Source organism: Halichoeres trimaculatus, unplaced genomic scaffold, assembly GCF_033239565.1.
Source record: "Halichoeres trimaculatus isolate MK-OKI-2021-1 unplaced genomic scaffold, fHalTri1.1 fHalTri1_scaffold_4, whole genome shotgun sequence".
NCBI classification, from domain to species: Eukaryota; Metazoa; Chordata; class Actinopteri; order Labriformes; family Labridae; genus Halichoeres; species Halichoeres trimaculatus.
This window is the reverse complement of record NW_027437182.1, coordinates 12,943,961-12,963,746: the sequence shown is the minus strand read 5'-3', so window position 1 is coordinate 12,963,746 and position 19,786 is coordinate 12,943,961. Positions and strand designations below refer to the sequence as shown.

Sequence of the window (19,786 nt, the reverse complement as noted above, 5' to 3'; positions counted from 1 at the left end):
TCGGGCCCTAATTATGAGCAAAGCGGCATTAAATAAATATTCATAGCCCTCTAGTGACAGCTGCTGGGAAAGTTGGGAGCTGCATTCAACTGAAAGGCAACAAGACACCCACCCTTTCCAGTAAATGTTCAAAATGAAAGTAAAAGCATACACTTCAGTTGGCTATAAAACTTGGGCAGTTAGCACAGATTCTCAGTTTTAACCATGTGAGGAAGCAGAGAAGACAAGGTAGGTTTTATTTTTTATTTTTTGTACAAAATAATGTATTTTGATGACCAGTTAGGGAAACTTAAACATTTTGACTACATGATTAGGAGGGGTTGAAAATTGCTGAAACATTTTCATTTGAATGGACAATAAAATATTTTGTTATTTCACAGGACAAACAGCATTGGGAGCAAAGCTGCATTATTCCAGAAATATCTACAAGACAGGGGAGGAAACAGTCACTAAAACATTTCATCACTGAGCTAACATCAGTCAAATACATCACATGGGCGAACGTATGCTTGGGATTAAAGCTGTAAATATTCATAGCCCTTTAGTGACAGCTGCTGGCAAAGTTGGGAGTTGCATTCAACTGAAAGGCAAAAAGAGACCCACCCTTTCCAGTAAATGTTCAAAACGAAAGTAAAAGCATACACTTCAGTTGGCTATAAAAACTTGGGCAGTGAGCGCATATTCTCAGTTTTAACCATGTGAGGAAGCAGAGAAGATAAGGTAGGTTTTTTTGTACAAAATAATGTATTTTGATGACCAGTTAGGGAAACTTAAACCATTCTAACTACATTATTACTCGTATACTATTAATATGTCTGTAATTTACTGTATCGGATAAATCATGATGAAATTATTTAATTCCGGTTTTCTTATTGTTGCAGTTAACTTTGCTTAAAAAAAGTAATTTAATGATTACATTAATAGGACTAGACTTGACCATACTCTTTAGTTCCTATTGAATCATGAGTCAAAGCTTCCTGAACAGTGCTGTTGTTGAAAGGTTGCAGGGCAATCGGAGCGAATTTAGAATGAGAGACTTAAAGCCAATTCAATCATGAAGTATACAGGGCCAATGTACAAATAACAAATGAGGTTATTTATTTATTTATTCATTTTAACTGAGCTTTATGTGAAGTATAGAGTGTACTGTAATTTAACCAACATGTAGACAAATTAGAAATGGAACATTTTTATAGGCCTTTCTCAGAGAAGTTTCATTGGTAAAATCATTTCCTGGGAGGATCACACGCTGTGCTCATAGTGCTGACTGGATACAATAAAATATTCTTTCATATCCCTTATGTTTTCTGTCAAAACAGGTGCACAATGTTTTGCCCTGACTGTGGAGAGCAGGTGGAAAAGTCATTCAGATTCTGTCCTGAATGTGGCTTCAAACTATTTCTCTTGACTCAAAAACGGGCTGAAGGTGAGTTTACCACAAGTGTTTTGTGAAGTTTTTGATATTGTGTGAGAAACATATTCCTTCAAACTTGTTAAGAAAGTCACAAAGTTTGTTTTGAAAGTAACTGTTATATAACATAACAATATTCACATTTTTACTAGATGGGGCCACATCAGCACAGAAACCTTCAGTCACTGCTGAGGAAAGCAACCAAAACAAGACTGAAGATCAGGTTCGGAAAGACGCAAAGGAAGGACAAGAAAACACAGTCCAGAAAAAGGTGACACAGCTTAGAAACAATTACTGCATTCTTATAATTTTCATACTCCAAGTGTATAAAAGGCATGCAATTTAAGTTCAACAGTCACACCGTGTTTTTCACATTATACAGAAAGCTATTGCTGTTTCCTCTGACAGACAATGAATTAGTGTTTGCTTACCTTGTCACAGCAGTAAACAAGCTAATAAAAGAGGCAGGATTGAGTTGATAACTGAGAACACTGTGTAATATGGCGCCACCTGGCCAGATTCTCACCAAACTGCAATCAGTATCCTACACAAAGTACAATTAAATATCAAGCTACCAAGAAAATTTTTTTGTAGATGTGAAAATGATATATTGAGAATGAGGTACACAGCAACTGTTCAACTGTGATTATTTTTTATTTAAGATTTACCTTCAACCATACTCGCTATATTTTACCTTACAAGAAAGCTCTGCTTTTGTGTAGACACATTTTTGTAGAGGCATTTTTCAATTAACAGTAGCATCACTAAACGAAAAGTTGACCTAACTCTGTATGGTCTTGTCATAAATGTTGGGGTATTTTTTTGTTGATTTTATAAACATAATTTAAGACTATTCAAAAACGTTTTTCATTTTTAGTAACGTTTGATCTCAAATAACAGTTCACTTGTCCCCTCGGGACAAGTGTATAAATGAGAAGTTGATATCGACTATACTAACTAGATATACTTTTTACAGGGGCAGCCGGCTAGTGATGACTCAGAGTCAGCCAGTGATGGCAAAACATCAGAGGACAAGTCTGAAAAAACTGCCAGCCAGTTTACATCAGAAAAAGGAGAAACATCTACTGTAGACAAGGAAGAAAGTCTGTCTGCTACAGCCCCTGAGAGTAATTCACAAGTGTGCAGTGAGGCAGCCCTTGCATTAAACTTACCACCGACCCATTCTTCACCTCCCAATGATAGAACAGAGGTCCAACCAGATAATACCACAGAGGAAAGCCATGATGCAGTTCAAATTCTTGCCAGCAAACCAAGTGACTTAAACTCTGTTACAATGTTGAACAGTGAGTCATTACAAACAACAGCTCAAGAAACCGGTTTCATTTCATCCAATCCATCTGATCGAACATCTGAAGAATGTGGCCCACAGGTAAAGAAGGCAGCCTCTGAAGGTGATCAAGATGAGACATCTAAGGGGACAGATGGTAGAGCTAACTATTCCCAGAGCAAGACTTCTAGTAATGACCAAGAACCAGCTAAAGATGGTGCCACGACACAGGAAACATTTGACAATACTGCAAGCCAAGCTTCACCGGAAGAAGAAGCCTTTTCCTCATTGCACAACCAGACAATCAGTGAATCAGTTACAAACAAAAAGCAACAAGTCCTGTCGACTTCCAGTGAAATGGAGGGGCCATCTGCTACAGCTACTGAAAGTAACTTTGAGCATTGCAGTGAAGCATCCCCAACAACAGACCTGTCTGTTGTTAAGGCCTTGGACTCTGCTGTGCCTGCCACACAGAAACAAAAAGAGGCCCCTAGTACAGAGTGCAGATTTAATGCATTGCTGATTCCTGCTGACAATCAGAGTGAAATTCAGCCTGGGCAGTTTTCCAACTCTGCATCAGTACTGGCAATTACCAGCAAAACCACTTCAACTTCTCCAGAGGCAATTGAACAAAGGCCCCAAGAATGGGATTCATTGGTGAAGAAGTCAGCCCCTGATCAAGATAGAAAAAGGACTGTCCCTCATGATGCACAAAATATCTCTGAGAAACAGAAAGATAACGAGAAAAATGCCAACACTGTACAGCAAACATTTGCTAAACAAACAGGCAAAAAAGAAAACCATACAACCAGAGATTCTGCTGATTCTCACCCTGCAACAAAGAAAACAGCCAAAAGAAATGAGGTAGTCAACATTCATTCATTTGCAGAGTGTGTTAAACAGAAGTGGCTTTGTAGCAAGATACATTTTGGTGTACTGTTACTAAAAGAAAAGTCACAACATATTTGTTAAAAAAGTGGTAAGGTATGGTTTGTCAGTCAAACTACTATAAGAAATGTGATGCTTTAGATTCATAATGTATACATTTTTTGTGCTAACATCATATTGCAGCTTGTTTACTCTTTAATTTTTTAATGTTCTAAAAGGCTGTTGACGCTAAATCAAATGAGAAAATCCCACACCTGGCAGAGGTAAAGGAGCAACCATCAGGCAACAAGGGTGAAGAAATGTGTGTGCCAACAATGCCTCCCTGCCCTCCCAGGCAGGCTAATGAGAAGTCTAACTCTAATGTAGCAGAAAATAACTTTGAAGCATCTACTCATCTTCAGGCATCTCAAATGTAAGTTTTTTTGTCTGTGACACATTTTACTATAGTTTTCTTTTTAAACCTATAGGAAATATTTATTTTGTGGTCAATCTGTTTAAGATCACAAAAATCAAAGCATCTTATATTGAAGCTTAGTTTAGTGTCTATTTCAGTGTTTCATCTTATTTCAAATCCCAAATACACCATTTTTAAGCTAAATTGATGTTGCATGAGCAGTGTTTGAAGATATTCTGTTCAACATCTATCCGTTACTTTTTTACAGTTTACCAAACAACGAATGTATATTTGTGTGCTTCCATGCTGTCACCTCCAAAGACTGGGATCTACAGGACAAGATTGTCTTGATGTCTGGAAAACTGTTTGGAGGGTGGGAAAAAGGCCAAGAAATGATCCTTTCCAGGTACCCTAATTCCACACTCACTTAAGAAATTTAGTAAATAAAACTATAATTGTAAGCTTTGTCAGATGTCCAATATTTTGTAATCCCAGGACCGACTATTATTTAGCCAGTTGTTTTGCTTGAAATTTCTAACTGTTCATAATCTTCCTCTACTAATAATCACTGCTGTGTTTCACAGGGAGCTGGGGAACGACAGGTATCTTGTTGAAGCATGTGTGAAGATCCCCAAAAACCTAAGTCATGGGAGCATTCCCTACAAATACTTAATTTGCAAACGGAGTGCACATGGCTACAAAGAGACATTTGAAACAATCTACCAGAAAGATGGAAATCACTATGTCAACAGGTGCCTTAAAATCAAAGAGGAACTTTTAACACATGAAGGTAATTTTGGTTAATTTCACTATGCATAAGTTCAAATCCAACGTCTATATCATGGTGGATTGGGTTGAGATAAGGCTGAGCCCTGCTTGTTATTTGGTACTGGATCTTATACCTCTCTTGATATTGGCTCTTTTTAAATGATATATAGGTGATTCTTTAATTAAGAAAGTTTTCCATACCTAGGATAGATTTCCATGAAAAAAAGTTTTTTTTTTTTTTTTTTACAAAATCAATTATTGTGTTTGTAAGGGTTAGGTTGAAGAAGTTATGAAAAAAACTTTGTCTCAATGATGATATTTTAATACATTTTATGTGTGTTGAAAATTCAAATGTGAAAGAATTTCACGGTTTTGGGCTTGTCCCCAGCCCAGGTATTTTAACACCCCCTCTGTAGTAAAAAAATAAAAGTAATAAATTCATTTAAATATTTACTTTACATTTCCTTATAACAACTTAAATGACACTTTCACATAGTTAATATTTGTTCAATTTGCAATTGATTTATAGTTAAAAATTGCTGTCCCTTATATTTCCATCATTACCATCACACTCAATATTAATAAATACATCTTTCTGGAGTCATGAACATAAAGTAATTCTTTCCACAACAAACATATCGTTTACTATATCAGTTTACTATATCAATTTATTCCTGTACTGTGGGAGGTTCAGGAAGCAACCAGCACCTCATAATGGCTTTTTTAGAAGCACAACTCAAGATATCAAACAGGTATTTATCAAAAGACTTAGCCTGAAGATCAACACCACCAGAGAATAATATAGTAAATTGAAGAGGCACGTCAATATTAAGTATACCTTTTAATTTTTTATGAAACTCTAGATTGGTCTTAACACTGTCAGTGGTTTGCTTAATGAAACCTGCAGCCTCCAACATTTTGAATCCTCCCCTATAAAATGAGATTTCTGCTTTGGTGTGGCAAAGAAACAAATCAAACACTAGTACCATCCAAATTCACACCTCTAAGCTCTGTTAATCTTAATTATTTTCATTTTCATGGGCAAAAAGGGGTATAAGCTGACAATAGCTTTTAATGTGTCCCATACTATGGCTGAATTCACATCTCCTTCATTATTTTTTTCCAGAAATATCTTAATTTCAATCTCAAATTTGATTTTTAAAGAGATAAGGGTATGGTCAGAGAAATTATTACAACCTGTATCATAGCTCTGTATTCTATGACTGTCTCTCTTTAGTACAAAAAAAATCCTATTCAAATACATTTTGTGGGGATTTCAAAAAAAGGTGTAGCCAGGAATTGATGGGTAAAACTCTCTGGAGATCTAAGATGCAGACAGCTAAAATCTGGGACAGCTTCTGACCTCTACACAATAAATCACATGCATGTGCTATGCCACAAAGCCAAATGGGACTGGAATAAGATTATCTTATTTGAGCATAAAGTGTAAATGTAAGGTTTGTGTGTCCACTCAGCTTTAAAATAATTTGTCTCTTCCAATACGTTATGTTGAAAATTTTTATATGGATTTTTTTTAGTTTTGCATTTGTTAGATCAGTTTCATTGAAACACATGTTGCATGTCAAGAAAGTGACATGTGGTATTTATATTATACATTTCGAGTTAGAAAAAAAAAGAGAGAAGAAATGATGAAGTTTGCAAAGATAATTTTAGAATTCAAAGATACCTGAATTTTTTCATATCAAAAGTGCTCAGGTGGAGGAGAGAGTTTTAGCGCTGTCCAGCGTGACATTGTCAGGTTTGACAGGGTTTTCATGTGTTAACCTGTGTTTAATTGGAAATTACCTGTCAGCTGATAGGATATGAACTGCCACAAAGGATTGAGTTGGACTTTAAAGCCACTTATCCATTTGAGCCAACCAACTCCAACAAGTAGTAGAAGGCATCAGAGAAACTCAAAAAAAAGTTGCACATAAATGATTCCTGGTAAGTAATTTTGTGCTTTTTGTGTGTCAAGGGGAGTGGCACCAGTATGATGACGTGATCCATCCTGACCTGAAGGTTAATTACTGGGCTGGCCAGTTTTCGACCAAAGAAATTGTAATCCAAGGGAGAGAATATGCTGGCAGGGTTATGCTGAACATCATCTTTGATCTTCTGACAACTTGGAATAAACCAAATGTTGACAACTTCTTTTTACTGCTACAACAGTTCTATTGTACATACAGCTATCCTGTGCTTCATGATGGCATGGAAAAATCATGGCAACTGCCCTATGGTAGTGAACAAGTAAGTGTAAAATTGTAAAAGAATTTCATTGAAATGATGAAAATGCTGTGCAGTAAGAATTATCAACACAACCACTCTAACAACATCCTAAACCTTTTTTTAGGTGAATTATCTTCTTAAATGTGCTCTGGATGAAAATCTCAATCAAAAGCATGGAAATCAAAACAAAAGTTTCCTGCCACCTCTTCATGCTGGAGTTGTAAGGTTACTTATTTACAACATGTATCTAAGTCAGGACATAAATCACCAGCTATCCAGTCTCTGCAGTCTCCTTTGCCTTCCATTGACGCCTCAACAACGCTTCATAGACTTCTGGGAAGAGTTTGCACAGCCTTTGTCAGATAAAGACAGGTAAGTAATGAAACAAAGCAAATATATAGTTTACTAAATGGCACTTAAACCCCTTAATGATCTAACGATTGTATTTTTTCCTGCCACAAATATAGTCAAATTGATTTCTTTGTTTATCCAGAATTGCAGATGCTGTTGAGAGGCTGTGCAACACTGCTAAAGAACACCTTGTTGACAATTGGTTCTTGGTAATTCCTCTGATTCACCTACTGAGAGGAGACAGCAAGCCCTTTGAGCCAGTTCCACCTGTCTTCAATCCACAGTTTGAGTCCTGGACAGGCTTGAAGACGAGTACAGGAACAAATGTCCACAGGGGCAGTCATGCAAGGTATTAATATTTTTCCCTCAAAGACTTAACAAGTTTATATCAACTAAATTTTGATGCTTGTTCTTTTCAACCCGTGATTGACACCTTTTGATGTCTAATTAGGAGAGAGATCATGAAAAACCATGCATATCTGGCGGACATTGATCGTCTTCTTGTGCACTCTTGGATGTCCTTGCTTCATTTGGATGATCTAAAAAGCTTTGCCAAAAATGTGCAAGTTGAGCTCCTAGACATACTTCAGTACCTACACTTCAGTGTGAAATCTGGAATTACTCATTACAACTACATGGTATGTAAACATAAAACAGCTGTAATATAGAATTATTGTTAAAAAAATTTGAGGAGACAGTTTGACTTTGTGAAAGGGTTTGCACATACAGATAAACCTGAATTACTTCCCAAATGTACAGTGCTTAATAATTTTTTATTAGACCACCAGCCAGTGTAAGGTGTTTACAACAAATGTCCTTGGCAACAGTATATTGATTAAATAATAATATCTTCAGTGCTAAAATCAAATTATTGTTGTTACCCATACATTTTCAAATGTACTGTTTTACCAAAAGCAGGAAGAATAATGAAGAATTTATACTTTTTTGATTGCTAAATTAAAGTTATTTACTTGCACACACGTTTTTATTTGTATGTGATAGTCTTGATTAATTTCTGATTTCTCAGAGAATTTCAGTTAGCTGACTCAAACTTGGGTATATAAACATGAAATCAGTTTGTAATTCCTCACTCTTGAAACGGGCATGAGGAACCCCGTTATTATTATTATTATTATTATTATTATTATTGTTGTTGTTGTCATCCCATTACTATAAATACACTACTTGGCGCTAAACAGCAGACGGGCACAGGTAGTAACTAGCTACTGAGCTGTTTTATAGCAGTACCTTAGTACCACTGCATGTCTTCACATTATGCACTCTTCTTTCCTGATGACAGGCTTTGAAAGACCTGGCATCTTATCTCATCAGCAAAGTAAACCGTTGCAATAAAAGGTAATGCAAAAAGGCCTTTCACTTTAAAATAATATCAAAGCTGTAATGTCCATGAAATTCAAACTCATTATTGCTTCCAGACCTTTATTCTTTCAAAACAATTATAAAAATCTTTTTTTTTGATAGTTTTGATGACCAGTATGGAGAGACTTGCCTGAAAACTGCAGGAAGTCTCCTTGGTCTTATCTGCCGTCACACAACAGATCCACAACATTGGGATGTTCCTCTTGACTTCTTGGATCTGTTCTGTAGGATTGCCAAGGAGTTCAACCACACTGATCCTCAGGTGAAGCTCATCTCAGTCTGTTGGCTGGGTTTCAGTCTTTTACCTTCAAAGCCATAGTCATGGGGTCATATTCTTGGGTTGATAGACTGTATATTTGGGGTTTGATTTTCAGCTTTTTGAAAGTATTTTTAAAAGAAATTCAAAATGCTAAGATAGCCATACTTATTACCTACAACCAAAATTTCAGTCATCAAAGAGGATTCATGAAGAGTCCTTCTGGGACACACTGGAAAAAATGAGAGAATGGCGAAGAAGTACCTTTGGAAACAAACTACAGAAAGCATGGACACAGTTTTCCGTTCCTGATGAACTAAAGGTAAGCTGAAAAAATGTATGTGATGTATTTGTTCTTTATTCTGGATTATCACTTAGTTTGTTGCCCGTTTGATGATGCTTGTGGTGCTTCTACTGTGATGTAGTTGATCTTGATTTTAATACATTCATATTTTGTAGGCATGGGACAGGTTACTATCAACATCCTTTCATGATGAAGAACACACAAAGTCATGGAGGATGGCCTTCACAGAGGATTTTGAAGGAAAAATTAAAAGAGTAAGACAGAACTTGTGTTAGTGTCCACATACTTACATGCCCAATCAAGAGAGAGAACTGAAGACCTGTGTTTGCGTGGCAGGAAAAACCTGAGGACCAAATTGGAGTGTACTGTAACAAGATGGAAGAGCTGAGCAGGACAAGTCCACAGCTGTGCAGCATATTGGAGAAATGTGCAGTGGATGCTTTGGCAAATGTTTGTCAGGTGTGAAGCTTTTGTTAAAAAAATGTTATGGCTCCTTTCAAGAGTATGAGCTTTATCAACACACTTCTTAAATAATACTGGATGTGAAATTCTCTAGTCTGTCCTGCTACTTGTTTTTGGAGCTGTTTTTAAATATCATGATTTTTTTTTTTCAAAGGATAAATCCTTCAGAGCTGTTTCTGATCTTCTGAGGAAACACGATATCACAAAGTTTGGAAAACTGATGTCTGTTGTTGTGCTGAAGACATGGCCCAAAGATGCAAATGGACATCACATTGAAAGAGAGGACTTGGTTTTTGAGTACCTTATCAATTGGCCTATGGCAAAAACTGTCTTCACCATGACAGGTAAATACTAATGTTACAGTATACTGTATATTCTAATTAGAAATACTTAAAGTCCTATATTTTGCTATGTTGTGTGTGTGTGTGTGTGTGTGTGTGTGTGTGTGTGTGTGTGTGTGTGTGTGTGTGTGTGTGTGTATGTGAGTGTGTGTGTGTGTGTGTGTGTTTGAGTTTGAGTTTTAAAATAATTGCAACCTACAAAACTTTTTAAATAATGATAATTGATTAGACTAATATTGCACATTTCTAAATACTCAGGAACACTTGACATAGTTTGCAAACTACTGAATCAGTCATACCTGAATGCTTTTCCGTACATGTCTTGTATGTCTTTAACATACAAGACATGAACCTAATAAGATGGCAGCAGCAGGCATGACAGCTACCCATTTTTAACATCTGGCCAGGGACAACAGATGGAAACTAGCCTTTTGGCCAACTCTGGCACATTAACAGAAATGTCAGTTAACATTCATTTTTCCTGTCAATTTAATAAGTGATAATGATAATAATAATAATAATAATAATAATCATCATCATAATAATAATAATTAAAAAGTCATATTTACTTTTTTATGTCTTCGTTGTCATTTGCAATTTTTTTTCAGGTGGAAGAGGACAACTGATCAGCAAATTGTCAGATGAAGCTCAAATCATGGTGACTTTGGCGAGCTCGGCTTTTAAATCTGTAACAAAGAAGTTTCTCAGTGGAGAGATCCAAATGAAAACTTTGGAACAAATCCTGCAGAGTCATCAGGAATTTTTTGACTTGTTGAAAATAGGTAAATATACATATACATATAATCTTTCTTTTTCTTTCAATTTCCTTTCCCCTACTTGTCCTAAAAAATTTTTTTCCTAAAGATAAAGTTGCAAGGAAAAGTATGTATGCCTTTGAATTTGGATTTCGGCATAAATTGGTCTTGTATTGTGCCATCTGGACCATGATGTGTTCATTTAAAAAAAACAAAACACACAATTTGTTTTTGTGGTATTAGTTTAAGCAGACTGTTGACTATTACTGGGACTTAAATGGAGATCTGAACACATTTATAACCAATGCGTGCAGAAATCCAGGTAATTTCATTCATTTTCTCAACTGTGAATTCACACCTCTCAAAGAGCAAGCTATCTTAGAACATTTTTCCCAAGTATAATGTTACATGTTGCATATAGTCCTGACTGCTCACCTTGAAGATACTAAATTAAATAGCAATCAAAAATAATCCTTGTGTGAGTTAACTTGTTTTTAAAAGTGAAGCCGTTTGCTCCATCTCCTTTTAGCATGACTGTCTTTATTAAGCTTCATTTTCTTTTGTGACATGATTTAATATCCAGGTCCTTGTGTTTTAAGGATCAAGATCTGCATATTTTATCATGTCTGTGGATGTTGTTCTTTAATAAATGCAGTTGAAATCTTGTCTCTGTATTTCTTTTAATCAAAGTCTTTATGATCTTTTCCAGATGGTCTCTGTGACGATTATCGTTGTGAAGATGACAGAAGCATCAAAAAATTACTGAGACTAAGAAAAGATGAAGCAGAGGCAATCCAGGGTGAAAGGGAGCTGGTCAAGAGTCTTCTATATATCTGCAGAGAACTTCCAGAACATGTCAAAGGTAGGCAGCACTGGCACACTGAGGGCAAAAATACCAACTACATCTTCAAATCATGTTACATTTAGTAGTAGTTAATTATAAGAAGATTAATATTTGGTTACATACACTAATCTATGGTAGCATTTGATCTTGTAGAAACGTTGCAAGAATGTGCGCAATTTAGGACAAAAGCCTTTGATACCTTATAACCTGATCATGCTTGTAAGAACTCCAGAGTTTAGGGAGATGTTTGCCTTTGGGTTTTAAATATTTGGGAAGAAAAAGCAAAACTGTTGACCCAAGGGTACGCAAGCATATTAAATAATTTCATCCTCTTCAATCCCCATGAGTGTCACCTGTTATAATTACACAAAACAGGCTCTTTGTGTGTTTGTATTTCGTATTAATGTTTTCATTTTGTACTTAGGATGTGTCTAAAGTCATTATCACGGATAGCTATTGAAATGGGTCTTTTTTGTATCTAATCTTCTTCTAAATTTCCCCCCCAAATTTTTTTACAGTCGACTTCAAGGGTTTGGATGAAAAACTAAATCAGGACACTGACATGATGAATCTTAGTGAGTTCATGGAGGTTCACACTCTTGATGGGCAAACTTCTAACACAGTTAAGGTCACTTATTTCAACCTGTGTGACATCACCCGTCGAATGGCTTCAGAAATAGATGCCATTAAGGACAGTGTAATCTTCAAAACATGCTGGAAAAAACAAGTCGAAGATCTGTCAAGAGAAAAGCCTGATACAGAAGACAGCGAAAGTCTCAATGACAGTGAAGAAATCTACACTATTGACCTAATCTACAGCAAACTCTTCAAGAGCTGCTACAGCCAGTTTAAAGCTCTATATGAGGGGCTGAGGAGTGGGGAACTGCCTCTGGAAGAAATAGACAACATCCTTGAAGACGTGGAGGGAAATTTTCAAGGTTTGGAGGAGAATTTGCGCATTATGTGCAGAACAGATTCTTCTGATAACAGAAAATGGATCAAAACAAGGGTTCACCAGATTGAACAGTACTGTGATCTTCACCTTGCAATGGATTCTGCTCAAATCATCATGGATATCAGGAATACAGTTTGTCCAGAAGGAGATTTCCAGTTCCTCGAGAAATTACTACAAATGGTATGTTGGAAAAATGTAATGTACAAATATGTCAGTAGCAATAGACATACAGACATACTCGACCTCTGACAAGTTGTAAAGAATATGTTTTATTGCTGTGAATGCAGCAATGCATTCACAGTATATGTTCTTCTGTGACAAAAAAATTTCTTCTTCTTCTTCTTCTTCTTCTTCTTCTTCTTCTTCTTCTTCTTCTTCTTCTTCTTCTTCATTCTTCCGCCCGCTTTTTTGGACCGCTAAAACTCAGGCAAACTTCAACCGATTTTCACCGTTCAAACTTCAAAACGTGTGTTTCAGTTGGGACAAGGGGGCTATGACTCTTCAGACACTTTTCACAAATACTTTTCGAGATATTTCAGAATTTGTGCGTTTTTTGGTCTCATAGAGATGAATGAGGAATTTTCAAAATTTTCTCCTTTCAGGACATTTTTTCAGCCTGCTTCAAACGCTCCTCATTCAGTCATACATTCAGCTACAAACTCCATTCAAACTTTAAAATATTAAGCTACCTTTTGGCTTCATTCAGTTGGTTTCAAATGTTTCCTAGCATTCATAGTTTCTTCACAATGACCCTTCAAAGGTCATGATGCATTTCAGCTCTTCGAGCCGTTTTAACATTGGTGTGTATTGGACGGAATGTTTCGGCTTAGAGCAGGGAGAGGGTGAAACCAAACCTGAAAAATTTCTGGCTAAACTGCTCTTTTGGTCACAATTTTCACTCCACATAGGCACATTATATATCAAAATGGAGAGAGGCTTGTCCTGCTTCTGACAAAGTGGTTTTTAAAGCAAAAGGATGGAGCACGTTTTCACAAAATGGCCAACTGTCATGAGAAGTTCAAAAAAATCCCCATATACCTCCATGTTAATTCCTGAGGGGTTTTCTCAGAGATCAGTAAAATTTCCCTCATCTATCTATCGCTCTCGTGGGTTCGTTTCTTGACCTTCATGCATGAAATTTAGACGGACAGCTTCCTCTGGGTCTCAGGATTCCTACGGTGTGTTCATTTTTATTCTAGCCCTCACGGTTTTGGCAAGGTGACAGGAGATTCGGACTCTTGCTTTGCCACAAAATCTTCAGAAGATTACAGTAACAAGGGCAAAGTTGTGCACCTGCACCTGCTGCCCTTGACGAGCTGGTCACCGTGGTAACCTTTGATCTCATGCAGCTGTTTATAGTAACTCATCAAAACATTCAGCAACAAAGACAAGCATGTGTGTGTTAATTTATCATTGATCACCAATGCAAAATCTGGCTTCAGATAAGCCTCAGCAGACAGGTTTACATGATTGAACACACACACACACACACACACACACACACACACACACACACACACACACACACACACAGGGCAGAAAGTATCACACTTTAACAGCATTTGACTTCCATTTCCCTGAGTCAGCTCCTTATTTTCCTAGATTTTTTTCTTTAAATTTAAATTCCTTCCTTTAATTTCTGAATTGATTCAGCCATTCAAACTTTTAAATCCAATTTTAGATTACACTGATTCATGCTTCATGTTCATTCTTTTTGTCAGAATTGCAAGCACCTTTACACCCTCATTTCAAAGGGAATGTGTTGGGAATAAACAGACTCCACCAGCTCTCTGATGGCAGTTGGTGAACAATGATCACCATGGCAACATCTGGCTTCAGATGGGCCTCAGCCTACAGGCTTACATGGTTAAAAAACTCACACACAGGACACACAGGATTACATTTTAACAGGGTTTAAGAAAGCCGACTTACATTTACCCTCAGTCAGGTCATTATTTCCATCAATGTTCTTTAAAATTTGATTTATTCCTTTAATTTTTGAATAGACGCAACCATTTCAACTTTAAATTCTTTCATCCATTCCATTTATTCGACCATTCATTTCCTTTCATCCAAGAGTTCATGGCAGGCTAATTCAGCATTCTGCATTAGCAGTTGAGCGCAAGCTTTTACAGGACTTCTTAAAACAATTTTCAGACATATCCTCAGTCATTCATGTTCAGCATTCTACATCAGCAGTTGAGCACAAGCTTTTCAAGACTTCATTCAACCATTTTAAGACAAATCTTCAGTCATTCATGTTCAGCGCTCTGCATTAGCATTTCAGTGCAAGCCTTGCATGACTTCATTCAACCATTTTCAGACACATCTTCAGTCATTCATGTTTAGCTTCTGCTGTAGCATTTCAGCATGAGTTATTTAAGACTTCATTTAGCAATTTTCAGACATATCTTCAGTCATCCATGTTCAGCATTCTGCATTAGCAGTTCAGCGCAAGCTGCTTCAGCATTCTGCATTCACAGCGCAATTTCTTCAGAAATTGCTTTTCTAGTTGGTGTATGTGATTCTTGACATGTTAAAAAACATTGCCATCACTAAAAAGAAGAATTTCAACATTACATACACATTATCTAAGAAGAAAACATGGATCCTTGTGCTTTCATGTCACAAATAGCATCGATGAAAACCATGGATCCAATCGTTAGATGACAATTGTAAAAAACATGCAACATTTGCCTAGAGTGGAAGACAGTATAGATGGAAGTTTTCTTCCTGTTTTCATCACATTTTTAAAAGGTAGAAACTAGTGCTGTCAGGTGATTAAAAAAAATAATCTAATTGATTACATGATTTGTAATTAATTATTCAAATTAATCGCATTTTAATCACATACCTGCTTAAGGTCCCAAAATAAAGAATTTGTATTCCAGGACATGAAAATTACATTAAAAGACATTAAAAAACATTTTAAAATAAGGTGGGAATATTTACAACACATTTTAGGTACCCTGAAGCATTACGAACACATGAAAAAAGTTTTATGGTTCTGTCTTTACAAAATCTACACAGTCCTGCACCTTAGATGAGCTGATTTGATTTTTAGGACGGTTTTTGCTTCTGTCACATTTTTATTCGATGTGGACTCAATTTTCACTGCAATATGAACTTTTCTACTTCTATGAGGTCAGGACAACTAGGAGGTCAGGACAAGGCTAAAAAATGTGAGGAACTATGTGCAAAACACTCAATTCAAGTCTTGGATCAAAGAAAAGTGAAGTATTTTCAGTTTTACATGCTCTAAACACACAAACTGTTGCTCATTGGTGCAGAGCAGCCCTAAGCTGAAACATGACACCAGGAAGATGGAAGCAAATTTTCAAAGAATTCTTTCGATTTAAATACAGGACAAATATCGATGTTTCGGGGCTTGTGTAATGCAGCAAAGAGTGTAGAATTATCTGTTTTTTACACAATTGAGCTAGAGCAAACGGTTGATTTTCTGCAGATTTTCAAAAAGGACGTGTGAATTAACAGGATGTGGACAACAGTCCCCCAAAAATCACCCCACCCCCGGTTTAAAGCATGTTGCTGACGTCACATGTGATACATTCAGGGACTGTCGGAAATTTGAAAATCTGACGAGAACACCACTTTTTCCAAGTATGACAAACTGTTTGTAAATGCCAGACATTTGAAAATAAGTGCGTCTTTGAACGACCCGCGGGTTTGGGATCCAGATTAATCTGCTTTAATTTTTATAACGCGTTGCGGTGTAATTAATTAATCTAATTAACGCATTAAAATGACAGCCCTAGTAGAAACATAACCTTAAATGGTCATCTGAACTTGAATGCTGGGTTAAAAAGCCCATGATTTTTACATTTATTTTCAGAATCAAGAAGGCTTCAAGAAAAACAGCCTGAACTGCATCGATGACAACTTTGTAAAGGCAAAAGAGATGCTCAGTGACATTACAAAGGACCGCAAGGAATGTCTTCAGAGGCTTGGTCAGAGCCCACTCTTTGTCAAGTGGGTCCAAAAAGAGCTCGAAGGTACAGTCGATGTTTTTTATTTCCACAGCACTAAAAAAAAGAATTTTTAGTTATTAAGAGACATTTGTTTTGCAGATATAAACGAGCTGAAAGTTTTTGTTGACCTTGCATCCATTTATGCTGGAGAAAACGACATGGAGGTGGACCGAGTGGCATGTTTTCATGATGCTGTTCTTGGTTACTCGTCCATGTTGTATGGGCTGAGGCCGGATTCTGATTTTGATGCCTTCAGAAAGTCTCTCTCAAAGTTATGGAAGGCACTTGAAAATGACAAAGAAATACCAAGGAAGTTGGTGAGTCACTCCACCAGCATTTCAATAAATAACTGATTATAAAAGCTTTATTTATACCACTGGTTATTTTCAGAGGATAAAAAAAACCTCTTATTTTTTCAGCGGGATACAGCACGCCAACTGGAATGGTTGAAGACTGTTAGGGAAAGCCACGGATCTGTTGAATTTTCATCACTCTCATTAGCAGCAGCCGTCAATGAGAGGGGAGTGTACATCATCAAAGCCCAAAATGAGAAAAGGGTATACTTATTAGATACCTAAAGTGAAAGCCTAAATTTAAAAGTTTTATAAAGTTGGGTTCTTGCAGCAACATGACAGTCTTAACTTAGTCAGAAATAGAAAGAATTATGCACCATACACCTCAAATTCTGAAGCTATTCAACTTGGTCAGGGCAGAGTATTGTATTACCTTGAGATGCATCTGAGAATATTTGAATGTGATGAACACTCACTGCTCAGATGAATACCAGAAAAGCAGAATTTGTAACACTACTACTGCAAAATTAACTTTATTCAATGGGCTTGTCTTGGTCCTCCTTAAACATGTTGATGCTTCTCTTTACAGCTCACTTTAGAGAATGCCCTGATTCTGCAAATTGAAGGTGAACATGAGAAAAATATGACATGCACCTATGAGGACCTGAAAGAGTTGCAGAACAAGCTTATGCTCATGTCTGGAAGAGGGGAACAAAATCAGAGTGAAGTGGATCGCTTTGCTGAGGTGTTGTATACCAAGTGATCATTTAAACTGTATTTAGTTGTTGTTGAGCCAGACCTTTTTCCTCGAAATTAACTGAATGTTTATGTGAAAGTTTGCCTTTTGTTTGCTAACACTGGATGTGAACTGACATTAACTGTTTCTTGTGCAGGTGTTTGACAATGTCCAAAGACTCGCCAGAGTGTTTGTTGACCTTTACACAGCAGGAAACCCACTTTTCAAGTGTTGGGAGGCAAAAACGTTTTGCAAAGCTCAGAGTGATCCATGTATCACTATGGAAATCCAGTTTTGCAAGACACTGCATCACATCCAAGTATGTGGGAATCTGGTCGAACAACTTGCTGAACTGTCCCAGAAGATGGAGTTGTTTCTCGATGACTGGCAAAACTTTATGGACAAACAGAGATCTGACTACTACTACCTAAACTTTTTCACAGCGGAACAGTTATTCTACCTGTGTAGTGCTGTGACTCAGACAAAAGTGAACGTAGAATTAGAGGACAAAGCTTTGATGATGCTGTCTTTCATCAAACCAAACTGCACAACATCAGATGTCTGGGAAACATGGAAAAAGTTTCATGACCAGTTTGAGCCTGGCAAAAGGGTGAATGAAGCTATTCCCTTTAAAAGCCATTTCCATCACCCCAATTCTAATGACAGTCATGTTTCTTCAGTCAGTGTCAGTCATGGTACAGTCCAAACTGCTGGTTTGAAAGAACTGGAAGAGTTGTGGAATGGCTACATGGAGAATGAGGAAATATTTTTCCACGACCTTTTGGACATAAGAAGTTTTGGAAGTCTACTGAAAATGATGACTGCCACAGAAGACCTGGATGAGATTGATTTGGAGCAACAGCTACTTTCAGAGACAAAAGACATGTCTCTCAGGAGAAGTCTCCCAAGAGGCCTTTATATGAACCAACCAAATCTCATCGTTTGCCCTCATGATGATGTACTGACTTCAAGTATCTGCTTGTACATGACTAACGAGTATGAGCCACTGCCAAGTTATGATGAGGTTCTGTTGTGTACCCCAGCAACATCTTCTGAGCAAGTTGAGCTATTCCTCAGGAGATGTCTCACACCAGGTGACATTGGGCAGAAGATTTACACAATGCTGTGGGCAGACCAATTAACTTATGATGTAAGCTGTGCCATGGAGAAATGCTTCCAGAAACTGCATTCCATCTTTAAACGTGATCCCAGACTAGTGATCTTTTGCAGCTCAGAGAAGGAGCACACTTACATTCCGACTGCTTTCAGCCAGTTTAAAAGAGACTTTGTGCCACAGGAGTCATTGGAAAGGATCCAAAAGTACTTGTCCAGACATTTCACTGTGCCCTCAGACCAAAAGAGTGCCTTGTTTAAAGGCAACCATTCAGTTGGCATTGTTGCATCTCAGCGTGCAGGAGTGGGTGAGTCTTACAGTAACCTTTGCTTTCCAAAAACGTTTTAACTCATGCAGTATCAGAACAACTTTTTTTTTGTGTCTTTTGCAGAGGCATATTCTACATGGTTTTAATCAATACCATCATGCTGCACAAACTTTATGGTTATTTTTTGTTTTAGGCAAGTCACTGTATGTCCAAAGACTGTGTGAAAAGCTGGAGGAAAGTTCTGAAGAAGGAACTGCACTCAAGAAGTGTATCCGAGTAACTGAGCGGGAGGTCAATGAGCACAAGATCCTTGAGTCTTTGTATGACACACCAAAACAAAACGATCTCAAGGTGTTTCACTTTGATATCACCTCCTCGGTAAGTTCACATTACAATTATGGTTATTTATATAGATTTTTGACTTTGTGATTACCTTGACATTTATCAAAAATCATACATTTTAAAGCCACATGCATTTTGCTTATAAAATTTATGATTCCAGGTACAAAAAGGCTTGAATGAATTTCTCTTCAAGCTATTCTTCTTACGGTACCTGATGGATTCAGATGGACAGATGTGGCGATGCAGCCACAAACATTTGTACATTGTAGAGTTACTGGAATCCACAAATCTTCTGCCCAGAAATGCATCAAACTCTGTAAGTCAGATTTCATTGTGTATGCATTTGACAATTTTTGAGATCACACTCCACAGTTCTAAAGACTACAACGACTGATGATGAAGTGTTTTGCATTCCATA

At 37.1% G+C, this 19,786-nt stretch overlaps 1 protein-coding gene across 1 annotated transcript in view; it reads left to right on the top strand.

Moving 5' to 3' along the window:
- The first annotated feature begins 624 nt into the window (after nucleotides 1-624).
- The window catches only part of LOC141789178 (E3 ubiquitin-protein ligase rnf213-alpha-like), a 40,715-nt gene continuing 21,553 nt past the window's right edge, over nucleotides 625-19,786 (top strand). The window contains exons 1-27 of the mRNA XM_074668513.1: nucleotides 625-720; nucleotides 1,320-1,426; nucleotides 1,564-1,682; nucleotides 2,388-3,563; nucleotides 3,806-3,999; nucleotides 4,250-4,387; nucleotides 4,566-4,771; nucleotides 6,728-6,999; nucleotides 7,103-7,350; nucleotides 7,472-7,678; nucleotides 7,784-7,967; nucleotides 8,630-8,685; nucleotides 8,812-8,971; nucleotides 9,159-9,287; nucleotides 9,425-9,523; nucleotides 9,606-9,728; nucleotides 9,886-10,075; nucleotides 10,681-10,854; nucleotides 11,537-11,689; nucleotides 12,190-12,806; nucleotides 16,480-16,639; nucleotides 16,715-16,932; nucleotides 17,035-17,172; nucleotides 17,498-17,653; nucleotides 17,802-19,065; nucleotides 19,220-19,404; nucleotides 19,529-19,684. Of these exons, the coding sequence (XP_074524614.1) occupies nucleotides 1,327-1,426; nucleotides 1,564-1,682; nucleotides 2,388-3,563; nucleotides 3,806-3,999; nucleotides 4,250-4,387; nucleotides 4,566-4,771; nucleotides 6,728-6,999; nucleotides 7,103-7,350; nucleotides 7,472-7,678; nucleotides 7,784-7,967; nucleotides 8,630-8,685; nucleotides 8,812-8,971; nucleotides 9,159-9,287; nucleotides 9,425-9,523; nucleotides 9,606-9,728; nucleotides 9,886-10,075; nucleotides 10,681-10,854; nucleotides 11,537-11,689; nucleotides 12,190-12,806; nucleotides 16,480-16,639; nucleotides 16,715-16,932; nucleotides 17,035-17,172; nucleotides 17,498-17,653; nucleotides 17,802-19,065; nucleotides 19,220-19,404; nucleotides 19,529-19,684 (6,822 nt within the window). The 5' untranslated portion in view covers nucleotides 625-720; nucleotides 1,320-1,326. The remainder of the gene's footprint in view (nucleotides 721-1,319; nucleotides 1,427-1,563; nucleotides 1,683-2,387; nucleotides 3,564-3,805; nucleotides 4,000-4,249; nucleotides 4,388-4,565; nucleotides 4,772-6,727; nucleotides 7,000-7,102; nucleotides 7,351-7,471; nucleotides 7,679-7,783; nucleotides 7,968-8,629; nucleotides 8,686-8,811; nucleotides 8,972-9,158; nucleotides 9,288-9,424; nucleotides 9,524-9,605; nucleotides 9,729-9,885; nucleotides 10,076-10,680; nucleotides 10,855-11,536; nucleotides 11,690-12,189; nucleotides 12,807-16,479; nucleotides 16,640-16,714; nucleotides 16,933-17,034; nucleotides 17,173-17,497; nucleotides 17,654-17,801; nucleotides 19,066-19,219; nucleotides 19,405-19,528; nucleotides 19,685-19,786) is intronic.